Source organism: Scyliorhinus torazame, chromosome 3, assembly GCF_047496885.1.
Source record: "Scyliorhinus torazame isolate Kashiwa2021f chromosome 3, sScyTor2.1, whole genome shotgun sequence".
NCBI classification, from domain to species: Eukaryota; Metazoa; Chordata; class Chondrichthyes; order Carcharhiniformes; family Scyliorhinidae; genus Scyliorhinus; species Scyliorhinus torazame.
The window spans coordinates 20,021,665-20,046,567 of NC_092709.1; the positions used below are offsets into that span (position 1 = coordinate 20,021,665).

General features: G+C 48.1%; 1 protein-coding gene across 2 annotated transcripts in view; it reads right to left on the reverse strand.

Moving 5' to 3' along the window:
* tbck (TBC1 domain containing kinase) overlaps positions 1-24,903 on the reverse strand; it is a 277,268-nt gene that overhangs the window by 246,133 nt on the left and 6,232 nt on the right. Inside the window, exons 2-3 of one of the 2 annotated variants that reach the window (XM_072495370.1) lie at positions 24,788-24,860; positions 19,965-20,108 (exon numbers count right to left, since the gene is read on the reverse strand). In XM_072495370.1, the coding sequence (XP_072351471.1) occupies positions 19,965-20,108; positions 24,788-24,860 (217 nt within the window). The remainder of the gene's footprint in view (positions 1-19,964; positions 20,109-24,787; positions 24,861-24,903) is intronic. The other variant, XM_072495371.1, reaches the window with a different exon arrangement.

Sequence of the window (24,903 nt, forward strand, 5' to 3'; positions counted from 1 at the left end):
AGCCTGGTAAGAGCGGGGAAGAAGCATTTTTTGAATCTGTTCATGCGTGTTCTCAGACTTTTTTAAATCTCCTGCCCGATGGAAGAAGTTGGAAGAGTGAGTAAGCCGGGTGGGAGGGGTCTTTGCTTATGCTGCCTGCTTTCCCCAGGCAACCAGAGGTGTAGATGGAGTCAATGGATGGGAGGCAGGTTTGTATGATGAGGGGGGGGGGGGTTAGTGCTGCTGCCTCACGGCGTCGAGGTCCCAGGTTCGATCCCGGCCCTGGGTCACTGTCCGTGTGGAGGTTGCACATTCTCCCAGTGTTTGCGTGGGTTTCGCCCCCACAACCCAAAAGATGTGCAGGGTAGGTGGATTGGCCACGCTAAATTGCCCCTTAATTGGAAAAAAATGAATTGGGTACTCTAACTTTAAAAAGAAAATTCATGGACATTATGAAAAACAGTCTCAGCAACGCTGCCTGCAACTGGAAATGTGACCCAAACGGAGAAAATGCAAAGCAGACTTCCCCAGCCAAACCTCTCACTTCTAAACAACAGGGTTGTGGTGATGGGAGACTTCAACTTCCCCAATATTGACTGGGACTCACTTAGTGCCAGGGGCTTAGACGGGGCGGAGTTTGTAAGGAGCATCCAGGAGGGCTTCTTCAAACAATATGTAAACAGTCCAACTAGGGAAGGGGCGGTACTGGACCTGGTATTGGGGAATGAGCCCGGCCAGGTGGTAGATGTTTCAGTAGGGGAGCATTTCAGTAACAGTGACCACAATTCAGTAAGTTTTAAAGTACTGGTGGACAAGGATAAGAGTGGTCCGAGGATGAATGTGCTAAATTGGGGGAAGGCTAATTATAACAATATTAGGCGGGAACTGAAGAACATAGATTGGGGGCGGATGTTTGAGGGCAAATCAACATCTGACATGTGGGAGGCTTTCAAGTGTCAGTTGAAAGGAATACAGGACAGGCATGTTCCTGTGAGGAAGAAAGATAAATACGGCAATTTTCGGGAGCCTTGGATGACGAGTGATATTGTAGGCCTCGTCAAAAAGAAAAAGGAGGCATTTGTCAGGGCTAAAAGGCTGGGAACAGACGAAGCCTGTGTGGCATATAAGGAAAGTAGGAAGGAACTTAAGCAAGGAGTCAGGAGGGCTAGAAGGGGTCATGAAAAGTCATTGGCAAATAGGGTTAAGGAAAATCCCAAGGCTTTTTACACGTACATAAAAAGCAAGAGGGTAGCCAGGGAAAGGGTTGGCCCACTGAAGGATAGGCAAGGGAATCTATGTGTGGAGCCAGAGGAAATGGGCGAGGTACTAAATGAATACTTTGCATCAGTATTCACCAAAGAGAAGGAATTGGTAGATGTTGAGTCTGGAGAAGGGGGTGTAGATAGCCTGGGTCACATTGTGATCCAAAAAGACGAGGTGTTGGGTGTCTTAAAAAATATTAAGGTAGATAAGTCCCCAGGGCCGGATGGGATCTACCCCAGAATACTGAAGGAGGCTGGAGAGGAAATTGCTGAGGCCTTGACAGAAATCTTTGGATCCTCGCTGTCTTCAGGGGATGTCCCGGAGGACTGGAGAATAGCCAATGTTGTTCCTCTGTTTAAGAAGGGTAGCAAGGATAATCCCGGGAACTACAGGCCGGTGAGCCTTACTTCAGTGGTAGGGAAATTACTGGAGAGAATTCTTCGAGACAGGATCTACTCCCATTTGGAAGCAAATGGACGTATTAGTGAGAGGCAGCACGGTTTTGTGAAGGGGAGGTCGTGTCTCACTAACTTAATAGAGTTTTTCGAGGAGGTCACTAAGATGATTGATGCAGGTAGGGCAGTAGATGTTGTCTATATGGACTTCAGTAAGGCCTTTGACAAGGTCCCTCATGGTAGACTAGTACAAAAGGTGAAGTCACACGGGATCAGGGGTGAACTGGCAAGGTGGATACAGAACTGGCTAGGCCATAGAAGGCAGAGGGTAGCAATGGAGGGATGCTTTTCTAATTGGAGGGCTGTGACCAGTGGTGTTCCACAGGGATCAGTGCTGGGACCTTTGCTCTTTGTAGTATATATAAATGATTTGGAGGAAAATGTAACTGGTCTGATTAGTAAGTTTGCAGACGACACAAAGGTTGGTGGAATTGCGGATAGCGATGAGGACTGTCTGAGGATACAGCAGGATTTAGATTGTCTGGAGACTTGGGCGGAGAGATGGCAGATGGAATTTAATCCGGACAAATGTGAGGTAATGCATTTTGGAAGGGCTAATGCAGGTAGGGAATATACAGTGAATGGTAGAACCCTCAAGAGTATTGAAAGTCAAAGAGATCTAGGAGTACAGGTCCACAGGTCATTGAAAGGGGCAACACAGGTGGAGAAGGTAGTCAAGAAGGCATACGGCATGCTTGCCTTCATTGGCCGGGGCATTGAGTATAAGAATTGGCAAGTCATGTTGCAGCTGTATAGAACCTTAGTTAGGCCACACTTGGAGTATAGTGTTCAATTCTGGTCGCCACACTACCAGAAGGATGTGGAGGCTTTAGAGAGGGTGCAGAAGAGATTTACCAGAATGTTGCCTGGTATGGAGGGCATAAGCTATGATGAGCGATTGAATAAACTCGGTTTGTTCTCACTGGAACGAAGGAGGTTGAGGGGCGACCTGATAGAGGTATACAAAATTATGAGGGGCATAGACAGAGTGGATAGTCAGAGGCTTTTCCCCAGGGTAGAGGGGTCAATTACTAGGGGGCATAGGTTTAAGGTGAGAGGGGCAAAGTTTAGAGTAGATGTACGAGGCAAGTTTTTTACGCAGAGGGTAGTGGGTGCCTGGAACTCACTACCGGAGGAGGTAGTGGAAGCAGGGACGATAGGGACATTTAAGGGGCATCTTGACAAATATATGAATAGGATGGGAATAGAAGGATACGGACCCAGGAAGTGTAGAAGATTGTAGTTTAGTCGGGCAGTATGGTCGGCACGGGCTTGGAGGGCCGAAGGGCCTGTTCCTGTGCTGTACATTTCTTTGTTCTTTGTTCTTGTAAATGGAAAAATGTACTAGCCATGACTCACTCGATAAAGGTTAAGGAATCCGGGATAATCAGCAACCCTGGTACTTAGGCTTAGTAAAAGTCAAGCACTCAACCATCAGGTCTTGCTGTCAGCTGTAGATAAAAGGACAGAAGCAGGGGCATATTGATAAGTCACTTTAAACTTGACAAGGCACTGTTCAAGTTCAAATCACTTCACTTCACGATATGGATTTCAGCAATTCAAATCAGTTTCTCCACATTATCTAGCACGCTTCACAATTGAAAATAAAGAAATGCGCATATATTTAGACACTGTCATACACATTTCCAGGAGGAAACATTTTCCATACCTTCCCCGAAAGATTCCGTAATTTAATATTTGATCGAACACTTCTCTGGTTACAATCTATTTAATGGACGTCTTGTTCCCCCCCGCTCTCTCCACTGCAACAAGTGCAGTTTCACAATATTACCACCGGATGGAGCTGGAGTACACAGTTGATCAACAGCATGGGTAATTGCAAAGCAACTGTTAAGAAACAATGAGTCAAGCTTTATAAAGGCTAGAAAATAGCCAATCTAGGAGTTATTGTTATGAACCCGCCTGCTATTATTACCGGACAAGTCAGGTCCCAGGTCTTAGAATCATAGCATCCCTACAGTGCAGAAGGAGCGGAGGAGGATGAGAGGCGACTTAATAGAGGTTTATAAGATGATGAGGGGGATAGATAGAGTGGACGTTCAGTGACTATTTCCTCGGGTGGATGTAGCTGTTACAAGGGGGCATAACTATAAGGTTCAGGGTGGGAGATATAGGAGGGATGGCCGAGGTATGTTCTTTACTCAGAGAGTGGTTGGGGTGTGGAATGGACTGCCTGCTGTGATAGTGGGGTCGGACACTTTAGGAACTTTCAAACGGTTATTGGATAGGCACATGGAGCACACCAGAATGACAGGGAGTGGGATAGCTTGATCTTGGTTTCGGACAAGGTTCGGCACAACATCGAGGGCCGAAGGGCCTGTTCTGTGCTCTACTGTTCTATGTTCTATTTAGCCCATCGAGTTTGCACCACCCTACCTAGGCCCAGTCCCCCGCCATATTCCTGCAACCCCACCTCAAGAGGCAAATTAGCTTGGCCAATCCACGTAACCTGCACAACAAAATAATAATCTTTATTGTCACAATTAGGCTTGCATTGCAATGAAGTTACTGTGAAAACCAAACATAAAACGTGTCATGATATGCAGACATGCAGATAATGATATACAGACAGGCACCTAATGAACACAGAGAACAGGACATGACCAATGAGCAGGCAATGGTATCTCACTATAAAGGCACGAGGCACTCACACTCCGCCTCTTTCCACTGATGAACATCTACAGAGTGAGTCAGGGTGTATGTACAGTATCACACCTCCAGCACGTGGCTAAGAGCTAGTCTGGTTCAGTCAGACAGAGTAACCACACTTAGGTTAGCAGAGAGTCGAACTCAGAGAACTGTGCTAACTGTGCTACTGGTTCAATAAATCAGATTGAACTAACTTCAAGGTCTGGAGTATCTTTTGGTTAAAGCTGCACCCAGGTGCAGCCTGTGTTATCCCAGATCACATAACACAACAAAAAGTAGAAAAGTATTGTGCTGTTGCCGATAAATAGCGGATCAGAGAAAAGATGCACCCACAAACAGGGAGAGTTATGCAAAGCAATTTCAGTTGGTATGGAAGACCCTTGTTTGGAGAAAACAGGGGAATTGTTAACAACATGTGCACTTACACAGAACACAGAATGGAAGCAATGCAACAACTTTCTGGAATATTATATGCCAGGGATAAATCAGCCATTTTCAGAGCTGCTCATCACATACAGGCACATCTGTGGAAACAGTAATCTTCCTCCGAATTAAAGGCGGCAAGGGAAAGATCTGATTTCTAGTGGTCATTAACAAAAATCAAATGTTCTGCTCACAAATTCATCAGCTATTCCCTTTTCTGCCTGCTATTGTGTGTCTCAGGGCATTTCTTACATTTCTTATTTTTCTGGTGATGATAATTTTATTTGTCCCAGTTTAATTTTCCCATAGAAATCCGTGTTCAGACAAAACACTTCTTCAGACATCAACCAAACTTATCCAAGCCAATGCAATGGCGTGCAACCATGGAAACCAGCCAGGATTTTGCAGTCAGCCGTGGGTCAGCCGTGCTGTTCATTCGTTGCACTTCGTCAGGGCTTTTTAAAAAAAACTGAGATTTGTGATAATCCATTTTAGTGCTGTGCCTTCTGCAGGGAGAGCTGGGAAACAGGGGAGGCGATTGGGCATCAGCATAACTGATCGATTTTGTGGTGATATGCATCACTGTAAATACGCAAGGGGTTAATGTAAATACATGTAGACTAGATAAACACTAGAGGGAGCACCAGAGACATCATGACACAGACATTCAACCAATAGGTCAGTAAGATAGGACACGACCAATGGGCAGTCAAGACACACACACATACACACACACACACACAGGTGACACTACCACAAGGGGGCAACCCATATATAAGAACACAGCACACATGATCGCTCTCTTTCCAGTGGAGACACTCAGTGTGTAAAGACAGGGTTGATTGAAACACATCACACCCTCTTTTTGTCTGCTATGTATGTTCCCTCGGCCGCAGAAAAATACTTTTCACTGTACTTCGGTACATGTGACAATAAATCAAATCAAGTTAAAGTACAAATTTATAATGTTAAGAAACCTTGATTAGTTTTGAACCTGGAGCATGACATTTGGGGGAGCTGGTAGTATTCTTTCTGGGCTAGTAATCCAGAGACTCGGGGTACTGCTCTGAGGACCCGGGTTCAAATCCCACCACGGCGGATGGTGAAATTTAAATCCAGTAAATAGATGCCTGGAACTAAAAGTCTAATGACCATGAAACCATTGTCGATTGTTGTAAAAGTCCAGCTGGTTCACCAGTGCCCCTTGGGGAAGGAAATCAGCCATTCCTACGTGGTCTGGCCTACATGTGACCCCTGGCAAAATCTAGCAAGCCCCTCAGTTCAAGGGCAATTAGGGATGCGCATTAAATACTGGCCCAATCAGTGATGCCAACACCCCATCAATTAATAATATCAAAAACATTTGTGCTTTCATGGCCTATGATTGTCCCAAAGCACATTACAGGGAGTGAAGGGTTTTCGAAGCAAGACCTTTGTCGTAAAGTGGGAAATGCAGCTGTCAATTCGCAGACTTTTTAAAAATAAATTTAAGAGTGTCCAATTAATTTTTTCCAATTAAGGGGCAATTTAGCGTCTTCAATCCACCTACCCTGCATTTCTTTGGGTTGTGGGGGTGAAACCCACGCAAACACGGGGAGAATGTGCAAACTCCACACTGACAGTGACCCAGAGCCGGGATCGAACCTGGGACCTCGACGACTTGAGACCACTGCGCCACCGTGCTGCCCTAATTCGCAGACATTTAACTCTCACAAACAACAGTGTGACAGCCAGGTTTTCGGAGTTTCTTTTCAAGGTGGAAGGATAAATATTGGCCAGAACACCCAGGCTGTGAGCAAATTCGCAGGTTCGCATTTGCAGACTCTGTTCGACTGTGAAAGAATGACAAATTGCATTTACTTGAGACGGCAGACGTATCCTCAGTCGAACATCCCATCCAGAAGATGGCACCACCAACAATGCAGCACTCACTCAGGAACATGCTGAAATGCCAGCTCAGATTATGTCCTCGGAGTGCTGCGGTATGTTGGGGAACCATGCAAAGATTGTTTGAAATCACATTTTTCACATGAATTGCCTGCCGGAAAGTTTGTACTTCTGGGCAATTGCTGACTTGGGAAGGTTGCACTCTGCTACCCAGGCACCTCACCATCTCGAAAATTTATTTTGCTGCCGCGTGTCAGAGATGTGTCCCCTGGAAATGACTGTCACAGTATTTCAAGATATTGCATTTCCACAAGAGCTTGATGAAATGTGGAATCCACACGCATGAAATCAGCAACAGCCTAATCCAGGGGGAACAACGGGCCGATCGGAGGGAAAGTTCAGTATATTTTTCCCCGCCTTAAAACACAGACTTCAGCCTTATTGAAGTGTTTAAAACGGGGTTGAAGTAGGATATTCACTCTTTTTTTTTAAACCAAAACGCACTTTCTAGACTGAAGTACAAATCTCAAGGCACCAAGGCATTGCAAAATAGATCTAAAGCAGCAACTTTCATAAGGTATTTATTATAAACGGAGAGAATTCAATAATGTTGTCTATTCCTTGTATTCTTTTAGCTTGTGTTTCCTTGAACACTTTATTTGGTTTAAACTTCACTGAAATCATACTGGCAACTTCTGGCAGCGATGTCCACTGCCCTCCATCCCCCCGCCCCCCCACTGATGAACAAAAGTGCAACATTTACCATTTGTAACTCCAGTCATTCGCCTGTCTCTTCCAAACATGTGCAGAAATTTGTCTCACTTGCAAACACAACATTTACAGTGGAATGGCTTCCATTAAACATCATTTACATTATGCACTAAATGGCATATATTCTACAACTAGTCCTGGGGGAAGGGGGGCCTCAACTGGTCAAAGACACAGTTGTTGAGGAGGTCATATTTACAGGACCGCTTTAAATAGGAGATAACACAGCTTTGGCAGTAGCTGAAAATGTTTTTCATGTGCAATTGATCAAAAGTCACGTGTTTTTCTGGATTTGGACTATCTTTGATGGCTGGGGCTGACGCACACAGGCAAAATCCACATCTGCTGGACGATATGGTTGGACCAAATGGCACCTGTCGTGTTATTCACCCTGGGGGTAACATGGACTGCAACTGGATGCAGTTGTACTTGAAAGCAGACTCCAAACTGTGACGTTAGTTCAATACACTTTATTGAACATGTTCAGCAGTGCACACAGTTCGTTGTGGGTTTGACACTACTAATCTAAGCGTGCTATAACTAACTGGACCAGACTAGCTCTGAGCCATGTGTAGAAGGTGCTGACTGATATATACACCCTGACTGTCACTACAGTTGTCACCAGTGGAAAGAGGCAGAGTGTTGATGCCTTGTGTGTTTTATAGTGGGAGACCACCTTCTAGTGTTCTGCCTGGTGATTGGTTGTGTTATGTCCTGTGTGTTGATTGGCTGTACTGGGTGTCTGTCCCTGCCTGTCTGCATCTCATTATGTGCACGAGTGCATATCATGACATCTCCCTTTTGAAAAAGAAAATGTTGGTTGCTTGGAGCATATGCAACTGTATTTACATATATAACTATTTACATTAAATGGCGAGTGGATGAATTATATACATAAGGGGTGTCTAGCATGCAGATACAGAACAATATTTACAAGATAAATGTCTAGAAGTCCCATCTTTGGGGCTTGCGTCGGATCCTTGTCGACCGCCTGAGAGGTGGCGACGACGGCACCTTGACAGGTGGGATTGCTGCCAGATTGGTGGCCTCATGATGCAAGGTATCCGGAGGAGGCATAACAACATATGGAAAAGTAGGATCTGGTGGTGGACAGGCAACTTTGCGCAGTGCCCTTCTGTTGCGCCTGACAATGGAGACCTCAGCCATACGTACTACAAACGATCTGGGAGCAGCCTGTCGAACAACAACAGCTGGAGCTGACCAGCCTCCATCAGGTAGCTTGAGCCAAACAGCACCTTCCGGAGAGAGCACAGGCAAATCGGTAGCATGAGCATCATACGTCAGTTTTTGCCGGTTCCGGAGTTGCTGCACCGTTTGCAGCAAGGGGAAGTGATCCAGGTCTGGTAAGTGTATGGCTGGAACAATCGTTTGCAGGTCTCTATTCATGAGAAGTTGAGCCGGAAAAATACCGGTGGACAGAGGGGTTGCCCTGTCCGCCAACAGCGCAAGGTTGCAGTCAGAAGCAGAGTCCGCAGCCTTGCTTCACTAGATGGACCCCTTTCTCAACCTTCCCGTTGGACTGCGGGTAGTGTGGGCTTGAGGTGATGTGGTTGAATTGGTACGACTTGGCGAAATTGGACCACTCTTGGCTGTGGAAGCAGGGACCATTGTCAGTCATGACAGTGAGTGGAATACCATGCCTGGCAAATGTCTCCTTGCAGGCCTTGATGACTGTCCTTGATGTGAGGTCTGAGAGCTTCACAACTTCTGGGTAACTCGAGAAGTAATCTATGATGAGCACATAGTCACACCCATTGGCATGAAAAAGGTCGATTCCCACCTTGGAGCACGGAGAGGTCACGATCTCGTGTTGTTGGAGTGTTTCTTTTGTTTGAGCAGGCTGGAAACGCTGGCAGGTCGCACAATTGAGGACCATGTGGATATGCCCTGGCTGATTCCAGGCCAATAGACAGCCTGCCGAGCCCTGCGCCTACACTTTTCGACACCTAGGTATCCCTCGTGGATTTGTTTGAGCACTAAGCTCTGCAGGCTGTGAGGAATAACGATACGATCTAGCTTGAGGAGGATCCCCTCGACGACTGTCAGGTCGTCCTTCACATTAAAGAACTGAGGGCATTGCCCTTTTTGCCAGCCATTCACAAGGTGGTGCATTACACGCTGCAGAAGAGGGTCTTTGGCAGCCTCTTCACGAATGCTGATCACTCTTTCATCTGAGGCCGGGAGGTTTCTGGCACACAGCTGCACCTGTGCCTCCATCTGGCGGATGAAGTCAACCTGTTCACAGGGTGAGGTGATGGAGCGGGACAGGGCATCCGCAATTATCAGCTCCTTGCCTGGCGTGTATACTAACTCAAAATCGTACCTTCGGAGTCGAAGGAGAATGCGCTGAAGCCTGGGCGTCCTGTCATTCAAGTCCTTATGAATGATATGGACCAAGGGTCTGTGGTCAGTCTCCACTGTGAATGTTGGTAGACCGTTGACGTAGTAATGGAACTTTACAATACCGGTTAGGAGGCCAAGGCACTCTTTTTCTATCTGGGAGTACCTCTGTTTAGTAGGTGTTATGGCCCTTGACGCATAAGCAACTGGAGCCCAGGACAAGAAGTAATCCCTCTGGAGAATCACCGCACTAATGCCGTCCGTGGAGATTTTTGTTTCCCTGTCCGAATCAAAAAACGCTAGTACCGGAGCAGTGGTGAGCTTTGCTTTGAGCCCGAGCCACTCTGCTTGGTGTGTGGGTAGCTACTGGAATGCAGTGGACTTCTTCACCAGATGCCTGAGAGCCGTGGTGTGTGATGCGAGGTTGGGAATGAATTTTCCCAAGACGCTCACCATTCCGAGGAAGCGTAGTACCGCCTTTTTGTCTTCCGGGGTCTTCATGGCATTAATGGCCTTGACCTTGTCCGAATCTGGTCGCACACCCTGCTGGGATATCTGGTCGCCCAAGAACTTGATGGTTGACATGCCAAAGGAGCACTTGGCCTTGTTCAGCTTGAGGCAGTTTGCATGGACACGTCGCAAGACTTGTTTGAGATGAGATATGTGTTCCTCGGGGGTCGTGGACCATATGATTACATCATCTATGTAGACACTCACACTCTCAATGCCCTCCATCATCTGCTCCATGATCCTGTGGAAGATTTCAGAGGTTGCGACAATGCCGAACGGCATGCGGTTATGACAGTACCTGCCAAATGGTGCGTTGAACGTGCAGAGCTTCCTGCTGGACTCGTCCAGTTGTATCTGCCAGAAACCATGCGATGAATCTAGCTTCGTGAAGAACTTGGTGTGTGCCATCTCACTGGTCAGTTCCTCCCGCTTCGGGATCGGGTAGTGTTCCCACATTATGTTCCGGTTAAGATCTTTGGGATCTATGCATATCCGCAACTCTCCTGAGGACATCTTCACACAGACCATCGAGCTGACCCAGTCAGTCGGTTCCGTCACTTTGGAGATGATGCCCTGGTCTTGGAGCTCCTGTAGCTGTGCCTTTAAACGTTCCTTCAGAGGAGCCGGCACCCGGCGTGGTGCATGGATTATAGGCGTGGCATCAGGCCTGAGTAGGATCTTGTAGTAGAATGGCAGAGTACCCATTCCATCAAACACATCCATATTGAGCAAGGATGTCATCAATGTCAGCCTGAAGATCCACATTGGAAGAAGACATGGCATGGACTCGCTGTACGAGGTTGAGTAGTTTGCATGCATGGGCACCGAGCAGGGATGCCTTATCAGGCTTGACGATTTTGAATCGCAGTGTGACATTGATGGTCTTGTTGGAGAAAAATAGATGACAAGATCGTAATGCAGTTTTGGCATTGCCATTATAATTGAGGAGCTGGCAGGCTGGCGGAAGAATTTTGGGTTGCGTTTTAATGCGGTCAAAATCAGCTTGAGAGATGAAATTGGCAGAAGTACCAGTGTCCAGCTTGAACTGGATGCTGCATTGATTTACGTGTATGACAGCACGCCATTCGTCCACGGAATCCACGTTGAGGATAGAAATGCGTCTTGCTGAATTTGAGGAGGCATACTCACATGTAGTGATGATGCCCACACGATAGGGGGACTCCAGGCAGTTGTCCTATGGATCCGTAGTGCTACCAGGATCAGAATCCAATAAACCTTGCTGCACACATCGAACGTGCTTGCTTTGGAATTGGGATCGCTGGTCCTTGACTGGTGGTGCAGACGTGCACAAGGCTGCATAATGTCCATGTTTCCCGCAATTTAAACATCGCCTGCCTTTTGCAGGACATTGCCGCTTTTAAGTGTGCGGTGCCGCAGTTCGGGCACGTCATGACGTTGATGTCGTTACACTCCATGCGGCGTTGCACATGCGCAGTGCGGTCAGCCGACGTTCGCACCTGCGCAGTTTGGTTTTCGGCCGCTTCGTTCACCCGTTTGTGTTGCGCATGCGTGGGACCCCGGGGAAAGCGCGCAAAATGGCCGCTTTCATCGATACTGAGGCGCTGCATCCGGGCGATGGCCTGTACACTCTGCCTTGTGGGAGGCAAGTTTTTTGTATTCTGTCGATTTGAGACGGGAGTACCGATTTCTCGCATGCTCATGCACTATACACGTCTCGATTGCGACTGGCAGGGTCATGTGCTTAATTTTGAGGCGTTGCTCCCGCAAGGAATCGGACTGCACCCCAAACACGATCTGATCCCTGATGATGGAATCAGCGGTGTCACCATAGTTGCAGGACTGCGCTAATATGCGGAGATGAGTTAGAAAGGATTGGAAAGGTTCATCCTTACCCTGAAGGCGTTGCTGGAAGACATAGCGCCCAAAGCTCTTCTTTGTTTCGACTTTACAGTGACTGTCGAACTTCTCCAAAACGGTCTTGAATTTGGTCTTGTCCTGGCCATCGGTAAAATTAAGCGAGTTGAAAATCTGGATGGTTTGGTACCCCGCAGTTGATAGGAGCAGCGGATTCTTATGGCATCGGACGCATCCTCGAGGCCTGAGGCCTCAATGTAGAGAAGGAATGTTTGCTTGAAGACCCGAAATTGCCGGAGATCCGTAGCTGTGGAGGGGCCTGGATCTTCCCCATGCTGCTGGAAGGCACCTTCTGGTCGTTACGGAATCACTCGAGGTAAACCACTTAGAGATAGTAGACTACTGGTATCATGTAGTGTTATTCACCCTGGGGTAACACGGACTGCAACTGGATGCAGTTGTACTTGAAAGCAGACTCCAAACTGTGATGTTAGTTCAATACACTTTATTGAACTTGTTAAGCAGTGCACACAGTTCACTGTGGGTTTGACACTCTACTAACTAGACCAGGCTAGCTCTGAGCCACGTGTAGAAGGTGCTAACTGATATATCCACTGATATGTCACTACAGTTGTCACCAGTGGAAAGAGGCAGAGTGTTGATGCCTCGTGTGTTTTATAGTGGGAGACCACCTTCTAGTGTTCTGTCTGGTGATTGTATGTGTTCTGTCCTGTGTGTTGATTGGCTGTACTGGGTGTCTGTCACTACCCGTTTATTGGATTCTGATCCTGGTAGCACTACGGATCGAGAGGATAACTGCCTGGAGTCCCCCTATCGTGTGAGCATCATCACTACATGTGAGTATGCCTCCTCAAATTCAGCAAGATGCCTATCTATCTATCAAAGCTGCTACCACTGGCATTGCCAGAGCACACAGGTGGGAGTGCTCAGCCAGCCCCACACACAGTGCTGGCAGCTCTCATCACCGCTGCACCAGCTTTGCTGCACAGAAAGAAAACACTGCTTGATATCGTTCCCCCTGTTGCTGGGAGCGTCTCTGCTTCATTTGCAGCACAGAAGGAGTAGGGCACTGAACGTGTTAGCCAGTGAGCCGGCAACATGACTCCAAGGTAATCCCCACTGATACTACAGACTTGGGTAGCTTCACAGAGCTTCTGTGGTTGTTCAATCTTGTACCTTAATCCCAATGGAGGGGGACAAGCGCACGATGCTCTTCTCCCACAACCCGAACAAATGCAGCAAATAGAAAAGCATCTTTAGATGTGCCATCCAAAATGGATAGGCTTCAAAAGCCCTGTTGAGGAGACTTTCCAACAGGTTGCAAAGTTTCACCACTTTAACAGACCAGGTCTCTGGGATCTCGACGTAGGACAGGTTGCACAAAAACTCTCAAGGTTATGCCCACTTTGTTGCACTGCGAAGAAGACGCATTTCAGAATTTCTCTCATTAGTGTTTCCCAAGCTTTCGGAGAGATGACTCTGGCGATATTGTGTGGTCAGAGTACCTTAGCCATTTTACCACCAGTACAAGTGTTTCTAAATCAAAACCAGGCAGTTATTCCTTTGATCCAATATTAACACTCTAAGAAACGGAGTACTATCACCATCACAATATGGCTGGGAACAATGATTTACAGACCATCTTCTTAAATCAAAAAGGTCATGGCAGGCAAGCCCATCTTTTATATCTTAAAACATGTGATAACAATAAACAAGTTTAAAACAGAACCTACAAAAAGAAACTATGCGGCACAGACAAAATTAAATATCTTGTAGAAGTCAGCACAAATATAAATCTCTATTCTGGCCACCACTTCCCTTGCTGTGTAAATAACCGGGAAGAATAACTAGGAGGCAGAGATTTACAGTCAGCGGCAGGGGATTTAGAGGGGATGCGAGGGAAAACTTCTTCACCCAGAGGGTAGTGGGAATCTGGAACTCGCTGCCTGAAAGGGTGGTAGAGGCAGGAACCCTCACAACATTTATGAATCATTTAGATGAGCACTTGAAACACCACAGCATGCAAGGTTACGGGCCAAGTGCTGGAAAATAGATAGCTATTTGATGGCCAGCACAATGGACAGAAGAGTGTCTTTCTGTGCTATGAAAATGAAATGAAAATCGCTTGTTGTCACAAGTAGACTTCAATGAAGTTACTGTGAAAAGCCCCTAGTCGCCACATTCCGGCGCCTGTTCGGGGAGGCTGGTACGGGAATTGAACCGTGCTGCTGGCCTGCTTTAAAAGCCAGCGATTTAGCCCAGTGTGCTAAACCAGCCTCTATAAAACTCTATGACTCTAATTTACTGCCAAAATAAAGCTGAGGATAACAGAGCTCAATGTTCTTGATGCACAAATACTCAGCAACCTCAAGTGAAGGCAGGTGTGTGGGTAAACACAAAAATTCCTGAGTAACTATCAGAGAAGCACCATTCGGTCACAGGCTTCGCATTAATAACTTATAGGGTAAATCGGAGCAATAATTACCATAAAAAATAAGTCAAAACACCCTTTTCAACAGTGGGGTAAACCTTAATTACTGCCCAACAGTCTGTCTAGCACGTATAATTATATTTTCAACACGGGGCAGCATAGTGGCACAGTGGTTAGCACTGCAGCCTCACTTCCACCTGTGAACATGGAGTGATTGGTCACATAAAGGGCTGTTCCTGTTCAAAGTCCCAGAAAAGGGCTCTTTTTACCCAGATCCGGGTGGAAGTTTGATGAAAAGGCGTAGGTGAATGTTAGAGGAGTAGTTTACCCCAGGAATGGTCTGTCTTCTGATCGCCGGACCCGGCAGAAAACAGTGAGAGTTTGGCTGGAAAGTTGAAACAGTCTTGTACTTCACAGACAGTCTCTTCCAGCACGCAGGCAGGGGAGGGGCAAGCTGTAAGGCCCCAGATACAGGAACTGATGACTTTTATCAAGGAGGAATTCCATAAACAGAGGAAAGAAATGCATGAGGATCATGCAAAGGCCATTGCAGAAGCTGTGGCACCCCTGAAGAGAACTTTGGAGCGGATGGAGAGGTGTTTGGAGGTGCAGGGCGATTGAAGGAGTGATCTCGGACCACAGCGATCGTGTGGTGCTCTGGAGGCGGAGGTGGGGCTCCTAGGAGACCTTTGTAAAACGCTGAGGGCAAAAGTTGAGGAGCAGGAGACTACCTCGAGAAGACAGAACCTGCGAATAGTGGGCCTGTCTGAAGGGGCGGAAGGTGTGAGTGCCACGAGGTACATCTCGAGGATGCTGGCGGGACTGGTGGCAGAAGGGGTGCTAGATAAGGCACCAGAAGTGGACCGAGCGCATAGGTCTCTGAGGCAAAAGCCTAGAGCTGGGGAGCCGCCACGGGCGGTGATCGTGAGACTTCATAAATTTGTGGAGAAAGAGAAAATTCTACGGTGGGCCAGGGAGAAGCGTAGCTGCGACTGGGAGGGAAATAACGTCCGGATTTATCAGGACATCGGAGCTAAGTTGGCAAAACGGCGGGCAGGTTTCAACAAGGCCAAGGCGGTGCTGTACCGGCGGCAGATCAGGTTTGGGGTGCTCTACTCGGCGAAATTATGGGTGACATTTGGAGACTGGGGGGGTATTATTTTGAGACCCCAGAAGTGGCCGAAGACTTCATTAAGGAGCATAAACTGGGGGAAAACTGAGTGGACAATGCTTGGAAACCAGGGTGCTGGCACTATGTAATGGTCGGGAGCATGTTTGAAGTGGGTGTAGGGATTGGGGGATTTTCGCCTTTTTTTGTGGGGGTGGGGGGGGGGGGTTCTGTTCAATGTTGAGATTGTAAGGAGTTGTAGGGGTGAAAGGTTTATAGAACATAGAACAATACAGCGCAGTACAGGCCCTTCGGCCCACGATGTTGCACCGAAACAAAAGCCATCTAACCTACACTATGCCATTATCATCCATATGTTTATCCAATAAACTTTTAAATGCCCTCAATGTTGGCGAGTTCACTACTGTAGCAGGTAGGGCATTCCACGGCCTCACTACTCTTTGCGTAAAGAACCTACCTCTGACCTCTGTCCTATATCTATTACCTCTCAGTTTAAACTTATGTCCCCTCGTGCCAGCCATATCCATCCGCGGGAGAAGGCTCTCACTGTCCACCCTATCCAACCCCCTGATCATTTTGTATGCCTCTATTAAGTCTCCTCTTAACCTTCTTCTCTCCAACGAAAACAACCTCAAGTCCATCAGCCTTTCCTCATAAGATTTTCCCTCCATACCAGGCAACATCCTGGTAAATCTCCTCTGCACCCGCTCCAAAGCCTCCACTTCCTTCCTATAATGCGGTGACCAGAACTGTACGCAATACTCCAAATGCGGCCGTACCAGAGTTCTGTACAGCTGCAACATGACCTCCCGACTCCGGAACTCAATCCCTCTACCAATAAAGGCCAACACTCCATAGGCCTTCTTCACAACCCTATCAACCTGGGTGGCAACTTTCAGGGATCTATGTACATGGACACCTAGATCCCTCTGCTCATCCACACTTTCAAGAACTTTACCTTTAGCCAAATATTCCGCATTCCTGTTATTCCTTCCAAAGTGAATCACCTCACACTTCTCTACATTAAACTCCATTTGCCACCTCTCAGCCCAGCTCTGCAGCTTATCTATATCCCTCTGTAACCTGCTACATCCTTCCACACTATCGACAACACCACCGACTTTCGTATCGTCTGCAAATTTACTCACCCACCCTTCTGCGCCTTCCTCTAGGTCATTGATAAAAATGACAAACAGCAACGGCCCCAGAACAGATCCTTGTGGTACTCCACTTGTGACTGTACTCCATTCTGAACATTTCCCATCAACCACCACCCTCTGTCTTCTTTCAGCTAGCCAATTTCTGATCCACATCTCTAAATCACCCTCAATCCCCAGCCTCTGTATTTTTTGCAATAGCCTACCGTGGGGAACCTTATCAAACGCTTTGCTGAAATCCATATAGACCACATCAACTGCTCTACCCTCGTCTACCTGTTCAGTCACCTTCTCAAAGAACTCAATAAGGTTTGTGAGGCATGACCTACCCTTCACAAAGCCATGCTGACTATCCCTGGTCATATTATTCCTATCTAGATGATTATAAATCTTGTCTCTTATAATCCCCTCCAAGACTTTACCCACTACAGACGTGAGGCTCACCGGTCTATAGTTGCCGGGGTTGTCTCTGCTCCCCTTTTTGAACAAAGGGACCACATTTGCTGTCCTCCAGTCCTCTGGCACTATTCCTGTAGCCAATGATGACATAAAAATCAAAGCCAAAGGTCCAGCAATCTCTTCCCTGGCCTCCCAGAGAATCCTAGGATAAATCCCATCAGGTCCCGGGGACTTATCTATTTTCAGCCTGTCCAGAATTGCCAACACCTCTTCCCTACGTACCTCAATGCCATCTATTCTATTAGCCTGGGGCTCAGCATTCTCCTCCACAACATTATCTTTTTCCTGAGTGCATACTGACGAAAAATATTCATTTAGTATCTCGCCTATCTCTTCAGACTCCACACACAATTTCCCATCCCTGTCCTTGACTGGTCCTACTCTTTCCCTAGTCATTCGCTTATTCCTGACATACCTATAGAAAGCTTTTGGGTTTTCCTTGATCCTTCCTGCCAAATACTTCTCATGTCCCCTCCTTGCTCGTCTTAGCTCTCTCTTTAGATCCTTCCTCGCTACCTTGTAACTATCCATCACCCCAACTGAAACTTCACACTTCATCTTCACATAGGCCTCCTTCTTCCTCTTAACAAGAGATTCCACTTCCTTGGTAAACCACGGTTCCCTCGCTCGACGCCTTCCTCCCTGTCTGACCGGTACATACTTATCAAGAACACGCAGTAGCTGATCCTTGAACAAGCCCCACTTATCCAGTGTGCCCAACACTTGCAGCCTACTTCTCCACCTTATCCCCCCCAAGTCACATCTAATGGCATCATAATTGCCCTTCCCCCAGCTATAACTCTTGCCCTGCGGTGTATACTTATCCCTTTCCATCATTAACGTAAACGTCACCGAATTGTGGTCACTGTCCCCAAAGTGCTCTCCTACCTCCAAATCCAACACCTGGCCTGGTTCATTACCCAAAACCAAATCCAACGTGGCCTCACCTCTTGTTGGCCTGTCAACATATTGTTTCAGGAAACCCTCCTGCACACACTGTACAAAAAACGACCCATCTATTGTACTCAAACTATATCTTTTCCAGTCAATATTTGGAAAGTTAAAGTCTCCCATAATAACTACCCTGTTACTTTCGCTCATATCCAGAATCATCTTCGCCATCCTTTCCTCTACATCCCTAGAACTATTAGGAGGCCTATAAAAAACTCCCAACAGGGTGACCTCTCCTTTCCTGTTTCTAACTTCAGCCCATACTACCTCGGAAGAAGAGTCCCCATCTAGCATCCTCTCCGCCACCGTAATACTGCTCTTGACTAGCAGCGCCACACCTCCCCCTCTTTTGCCTCCTTCTCTGAGCTTACTAAAACACCTAAACCCCGGAACCTGCAACATCCATTCCTGTCCCTGCTCTATCCATGTCTCCGAAATGGCCACAACATCGAAGTCCCAGGTACCAACCCATGCTGCCAGTTCCCCTACCTTGTTTCGTATACTCCTGGCATTGAAGTAGACACACTTCAAACCACCTACCTGAACACTGGCCCCCTCCTGCGACGTCAAATCTGTGCTCCTGACCTCTCTACTCTCATTCTCCCTTACCCTAAAACTACAATCCAGGTTCCCATGCCCCTGCTGCATTAGTTTAAACCCCCCCAAAGAGCACTAACAAATCTCCCCCCCAGGATATTTGTGCCCCTCAGGTTCAGATGTAGACCATCCTGTCTGTAGAGGTCCCACCTTCCCCAGAAAGAGCCCCAGTTATCCAGAAATCTGAATCCCTCCCGCCTGCACCATCCCTGTAGCCACGTGTTTAAATGCTCTCTCTCCCTATTCCTCATCTCACTATCACGTGGCACGGGCAACAACCCAGAGATAACAACTCTGTTTGTTCTAGTTCTGAGCTTCCATCCTAGCTCCCTGAAAGCCTACCTGACATCCTTGTCCCCTTTCCTACCTATGTCGTTAGTGCCAATGTGGACCACGACTTGGGGCTGCTCCCCCTCCCCCCTAAGGACCCGGAAAACACGATCCGAGACATCACGTACCCTTGCACCTGGGAGGCAACATACCAAACGTGAGTCTCTCACGCTCCCACAAAATCTCCTATCTGTGCCCCTGACTATAGAGTCCCCAATTACTAATGCTCTGCTCCTCTCCCCCCTTCCCTTCTGAGCAACAGGGACAGACTCCGTGCCAGAGGCCCGTACCCCATGGCTTACCCCTGGTAAGTCCCCCCCCCCCCACAAGTATCCAAAGCGGTATACTTGTTTCTCAGGGGAACGACCGCAGGGGATCCCTGCACTGACTGCTTTTTCCCAGTCCCTCTTACAGTTACCCACCTATCTCCAATCTTTGGTGTAACTAATTCCCTGAAGCTGCTATCTATGACCCCTTCTGCCTCCCGAATGATCCGAAGTTCTTCCAACTCCAACTCCAGTTCCCTAACTCGGTCTTGGAGGAGCTGGAGATGGCAGCACTTCCTGCAGGTAAAATCAGCAGGGACACTAACTGCATCCCTCACCTCAAACATCCTGCAGGAGGAACATTGCACTCCCTTCCCTGCCATTCCTCTAACTTTCTACCAAGATCTGGCTAACAACTAAATTAAATTTTTTCTAAAAAATAATAATAATATAATAAAATATGGTACTTACCTCAGACCAATGGGTTTTATTATTAGGTTAGAGGAGGAGGGTGGGTGGGAGACACTACACGTGTAGTGTCTCGGGTTTCCTCTCCACCAGAATTTATTGGTGAGGGTCTTCCCAGACGTCCGCGGGTCGACTTCCTGTTCCCGCCTAAAAAACTAATTTAAAAAAAAAAGAAAAATTCTCAGCTCCTGCTGAAATTGACTAAGCAGCCAGCTCCACTCCCGCCGAAATCGACTGGCCTGCCCCTGCAAAGACAAGTGCTTTTAAAGGTTGACTTACCTCCCAGCAACCTCCTTCCGCAATGCTCCCGCTGAAACTGACTCACCAGCTGTTCTCACGCCGAAATCGACTGGCCTGCCCCTGCAAAGACAAGTACTTTTAAAGGTTGACTTACCTCCCAGCAACCTCCTTCCGCAATGCTCCCGCTGAAACTGACTCACCAGCTGTTCTCACGCCGAAATCGACTGGACTTATGGTCTACGGGTTTATGTGGGGTTGGATGTTCCCATCCCCCCTCCTGTTTTATGGGACTATTTGTGTTTAACATCGGTTTGTTTGCTTTTGGAGAAGGCTACCTGGAGTTCAGGAGAAGTCTTGTTTTTGGGGGAGGGTAAGGCCAGCAGCAGGCCTTCTTCTTTGAGCTGAGGAGGGGGGGGTCATTAGGATGTACCTTTGGGCAGGGGCAACCACGCTAGCAGGTTATGCTGGTCAACGGAAGTGAGGTGGTGGGGGAGAAGGCCAAGAGGGGTGGCCGGGGGGAGTGGGGAAAGGGGAAAAGCAGGGGGGGGGGGGGGGGGGTTTCTGCGACGTGGCAGGGGTGAGAGATGACATGGTCAAGGACGAAGAAAGGGGCCATCTGGGATGGGCTAGGTACAGAGTGGAATTAAAGGGACAGGAGTTAAGTGGGGAAGAGGAAGGACGGGAGAGGGGATTGGAGGCGCAAGCCTCCGGTAAGGTTGGTAACGTGGAATGTCCGGGGACTGAATGGGCCGGTTAAAAATGGGTGGGTGTTCGCGCACCTCAGGAGCTTGAAAGCGGGGGTTGTCTTTTTGCAGGAGGCACACCTCCGTGTGAAGGACCAGGTTAGGTTAAGGAAGGGGTGTGGTGGGCAGGTTTTTCCATTCGGGATTTGATTTGAAATCGAGGGGTGTGGCGATCTTACTGAGCAAAAAAATGGGATTTGTGAGTGCAAAGTAGGTGAGGGATCCAGGTGGGAGGTATGTGATTGTGAGTGGGATATTGGAAGGGCCACCGGTAGTGTTGGTAAATGTGTATGCCCCAAATTGGGATGATGTGGGTTTTATGAGGGGGTTGCTGGCAGCAATCCCGGATTTGGCCACGCGCCAGTTGATCATGGGAGGATATTTTAACTGTGCCCTGCAGCCGAGGGTGGATAGATCGAGCCCCAGGTCGATGGGTAGGGTACAAACGGCAAGGGAGCTGGTGGGGTTTATGGAGAGGATGGGTATGGTGGATCCATAGCGCTTTCAAAACCCAAGGGGGAGTATTCCTTCTTTTCACACGTCTTTAAGGTGTATTCGAGGATTGGTTACTTTGTAGTGAGTCGGGAGATTTTGGTTGGGGTGGAGGGGGCAGAGTATTTCTCGAACCATGCACCCCACTGGCTGGATATTCGGTTCAGTACGGGACGAGAGCAGAGGCCGGGGTGGAGGTTGACTCGGGGTTGTTGGCGGATGGAGGTTTTTGTGATAAGGTGCGGTTGGCGATTGGGGATTATGTGGAGTTCAATCAGAATGGGGAGGCGTTGGCAGGCATTTTTTGGGAAGCACTGAAGGCAGTGGTCCGGGGAGAAATTCTCATTTGCGGTTCGTGCGAATAAGGAAAGGAAGGCGGAACATGACCTTCTAATGAACGAGATAGCGGAGGTGGACAGGGAATATTCGAGGGTGCCCACCGTGGAGGGATTGGCAAGGAAGAAAAAGTTGCAGGGGCAATTTGACAGGCTGACAACGGGGAGGGCGGTAGGGCAACTGCGTAGGGCAAGAGGGGTGCACTACGAGTATGGGGAGAAGGCGAGCCACATGCTGGCGCACCAGCTGCGGAGGCAGGCTGCGTCCAGGGCAATATTGAAGATCCAGGCTGGGGATGTGGCGTCAGAGCCAGGGAAGATAAATGAGGCATTTAGAGAATATTATCAGGGACTTTATGAGGCAGACCCAGGAAGAGAGGAGGGGGGACATGGGGTGGTTTCTGGACGAGCTGGAATTTCCCCAGGTGGAGGAAGCAATGAGGCAGGCATTGGAGGAGCGCATGGGACTGAGGGAGGTGCTGGATAGTATCAGGAGTATGAAGTCGGGGAAGGCCCCTGGGCCGGATGGGTACCCGGTAGAATTTTAGAAGGAATTTGCGGCAGACCTGGCACCACATCTGTTGGGGGCGTTTAATGAAGCACTGGAGAAGGGGGAGTTGCCGGAGACGATGAAGCAGGCAGTAGTCATACTAATCCCCAAAAAAGGGAAGGATCCAGTGGAATGTGGGTCGTATAGACCCATATCACGATTGAACACGAATGTGAAAGTATTGGCTAAGTTGTTGGCAGGGAGGATGGAGGATTGTGTCCCGGGGTGGTTGCAGAAGATCAAACAGGCTTCGTGAAGGGCAGGCAGCTCGCGAGTAATATAAGACGGCTGATGAATGTGGTGATGAATCCATCGAGAGCTCTGGTACCGGAGGTGGTGGTGTCCATGGACACGGAGAAAGCATTTGATTGGGTGGAGTGGCGGTACTTGTTTGAAGGTTTGGGTGGAGAGGCAGCAGGGGGGGGGTTGGCATTGCCAAACTTGCTTCATTATTACTGGGTGACAAATGTGGACAAGGTGCGGCAGTGGTGGGAAGGAGAAGGGGTAGGGTGGGTTAGGATGGAGGAGGAATTGTGTTCGGGGTCTAGTTTGAGGGCTATGGTGACGGCAGCATTGCCAATAGCTCTGAGTAGGTATTCAGGGAGCCCAGTGGTGCAGTCCACAGTGAAGATATAGAATCAGCTGAGGAGGCATTTTAGGGTGGAAGGGACGTCGGTGCTAACGCCGCTGTGCGAGAATCATGGGTTTGAGCCGGGGGGGGGGGGGGGGGGTGGATAGTGTATACAGGAGGTGGATGGAAGTGGGGTTGGTCGAGGTGAGGGATTTGTATTTGGAGGAAGGGTTCGCCAGTCTGGAGGAGCTAAGGGAGAGGGTAGTGCTGTAGTGAGTTCAGGTATCTACAGGTTAGGGACTTTGCACGGAAGGTCTGGAAGGGGTTCCCTAGATTTCCGGGATACACCCTGGAGCGACGGCTGCTTCTGGATGTGGAAGGGGAGGGAAGAATTGGGGATATATACAAGTGGCTGGGGGAGCAGGGAGGCGAGCGGGTGGTGAAGATCAAGGAGAAATGAGAAGCAGTGTTGGGAATGGAGATCAATTGGAGAGTATGGAGTGAGGCACTGCGAAGGGTAAACGGGACCTCCTCTTGTGAAAGGATGAGCCTGATACAGTTTAAGGTGGTGCACAGGGTGCATATGGCTCAGGCGAGAATGAGTGGGTTCTTTCAGGGGGTAGCAGATGAGTGTGAGAGGTGTGGGCGGGGGCCAGCGTATCATGCGCACATGTTTTGGGGTTGTGAAAAATTGGGAAGATTCTGGGCGGGAGTGTTCACGGTCTTAGCCAGGATAGTGGAGGAGGAGGTGGACCCGGACCCTTTGGTGCCGATATTTGGGGTTTCAGAGAAGCCGGAGCTCATGGAGGGGAGGAAGGCCGATGTCTTGGCCTTCGACTCTCTGATTGCACGGCGACAAATCTTGCTGGAGTGGCGGTCGGCATCACCACCGGGGGGGGGTAGCGGCTTGGTTGGGTGACCCATACGACTTCCTGCGGTTAGAGAAGATAAAGTATGAGTTAAGGGGCTCAGCAGGGGGGGTTTGAGAAAAGGTGAGGGATGTTTGTGACCGTGTTTGAGGAGCTGTTCGTCGCAGGGTGGGTGAAAAAGGAGAAGAATCTGTACAAACTGTATAGTTGATTGTTGGGAAGAATATTTCCTGCGGTGTTTATTTGCTGTAATCTACTTTGATACAAGTTTGAATAATATGCGTTTTAGAAAAAAATAAAGCACTGCTGCCTCACGGCGCTGAGGTCCCAGGTTCGATCCCGGCTCTGGGTCACTGTCCGTGTGGAGTTGGCACATTTTCCCCAACTTTGCATGGATTTCACCCCCACAACCCAAAGATGTGCAGGGTAGGTGGATTGGCCACGCTAAATTGCCCTTTAATTGGAAAAAATTAATTGGGTACTCTTAAATTTATAAAAAGAAGAAGAAAAAGATGCTTCCAACACGTGTGGAGTTTCATTCCTTACCCTGTTCAGCTTTCTCTCTTAGTCCAATCATACTTTCCCTCTCTTCATTTCCATTTCTCAACTTGATTTGACAGTGAATTTGATTGTCGAACTTAACTTCCTGGTTCAAATTCTACGCTGCTCCATTACCAATGTTTCAATTTGATGGGTTAAGATATGCAGTTAGTGGCCTTTGTCATTCAGATCCAAGGTGCCATGCAGAGTACCAATGTGCTGTTAAGATCATCCCATGTGCAGCAATTTCCAGTGTAACCTCTCCGGGAAGTTCAATGGGCTGAATGCTGACTGGCTACATTTTTGGCCAATGTGTTCCAACTGGTTCAAACAAAGGGTCCACTGAATACAAAACTGGTCAATAAAAGTTAGTCACAGATTTTTCTGAAGTGTCACTCAGGAATATTAATTTGACAATGGATCCTAGCGGGTGCAATGGGAGAATGTTTCCAGTTTAGTAAGCAGTAGCCAAGTTATAAGTGTTACCTGATGGGCTTTCTTTCCTTCAATAGATCTTCTAGACTTCTCTCATAATGCTCAGTGACAACCACCAGTCTTTCTGTACAAGAACAACATGTCCTCAAAATGTTAAAACATATTTG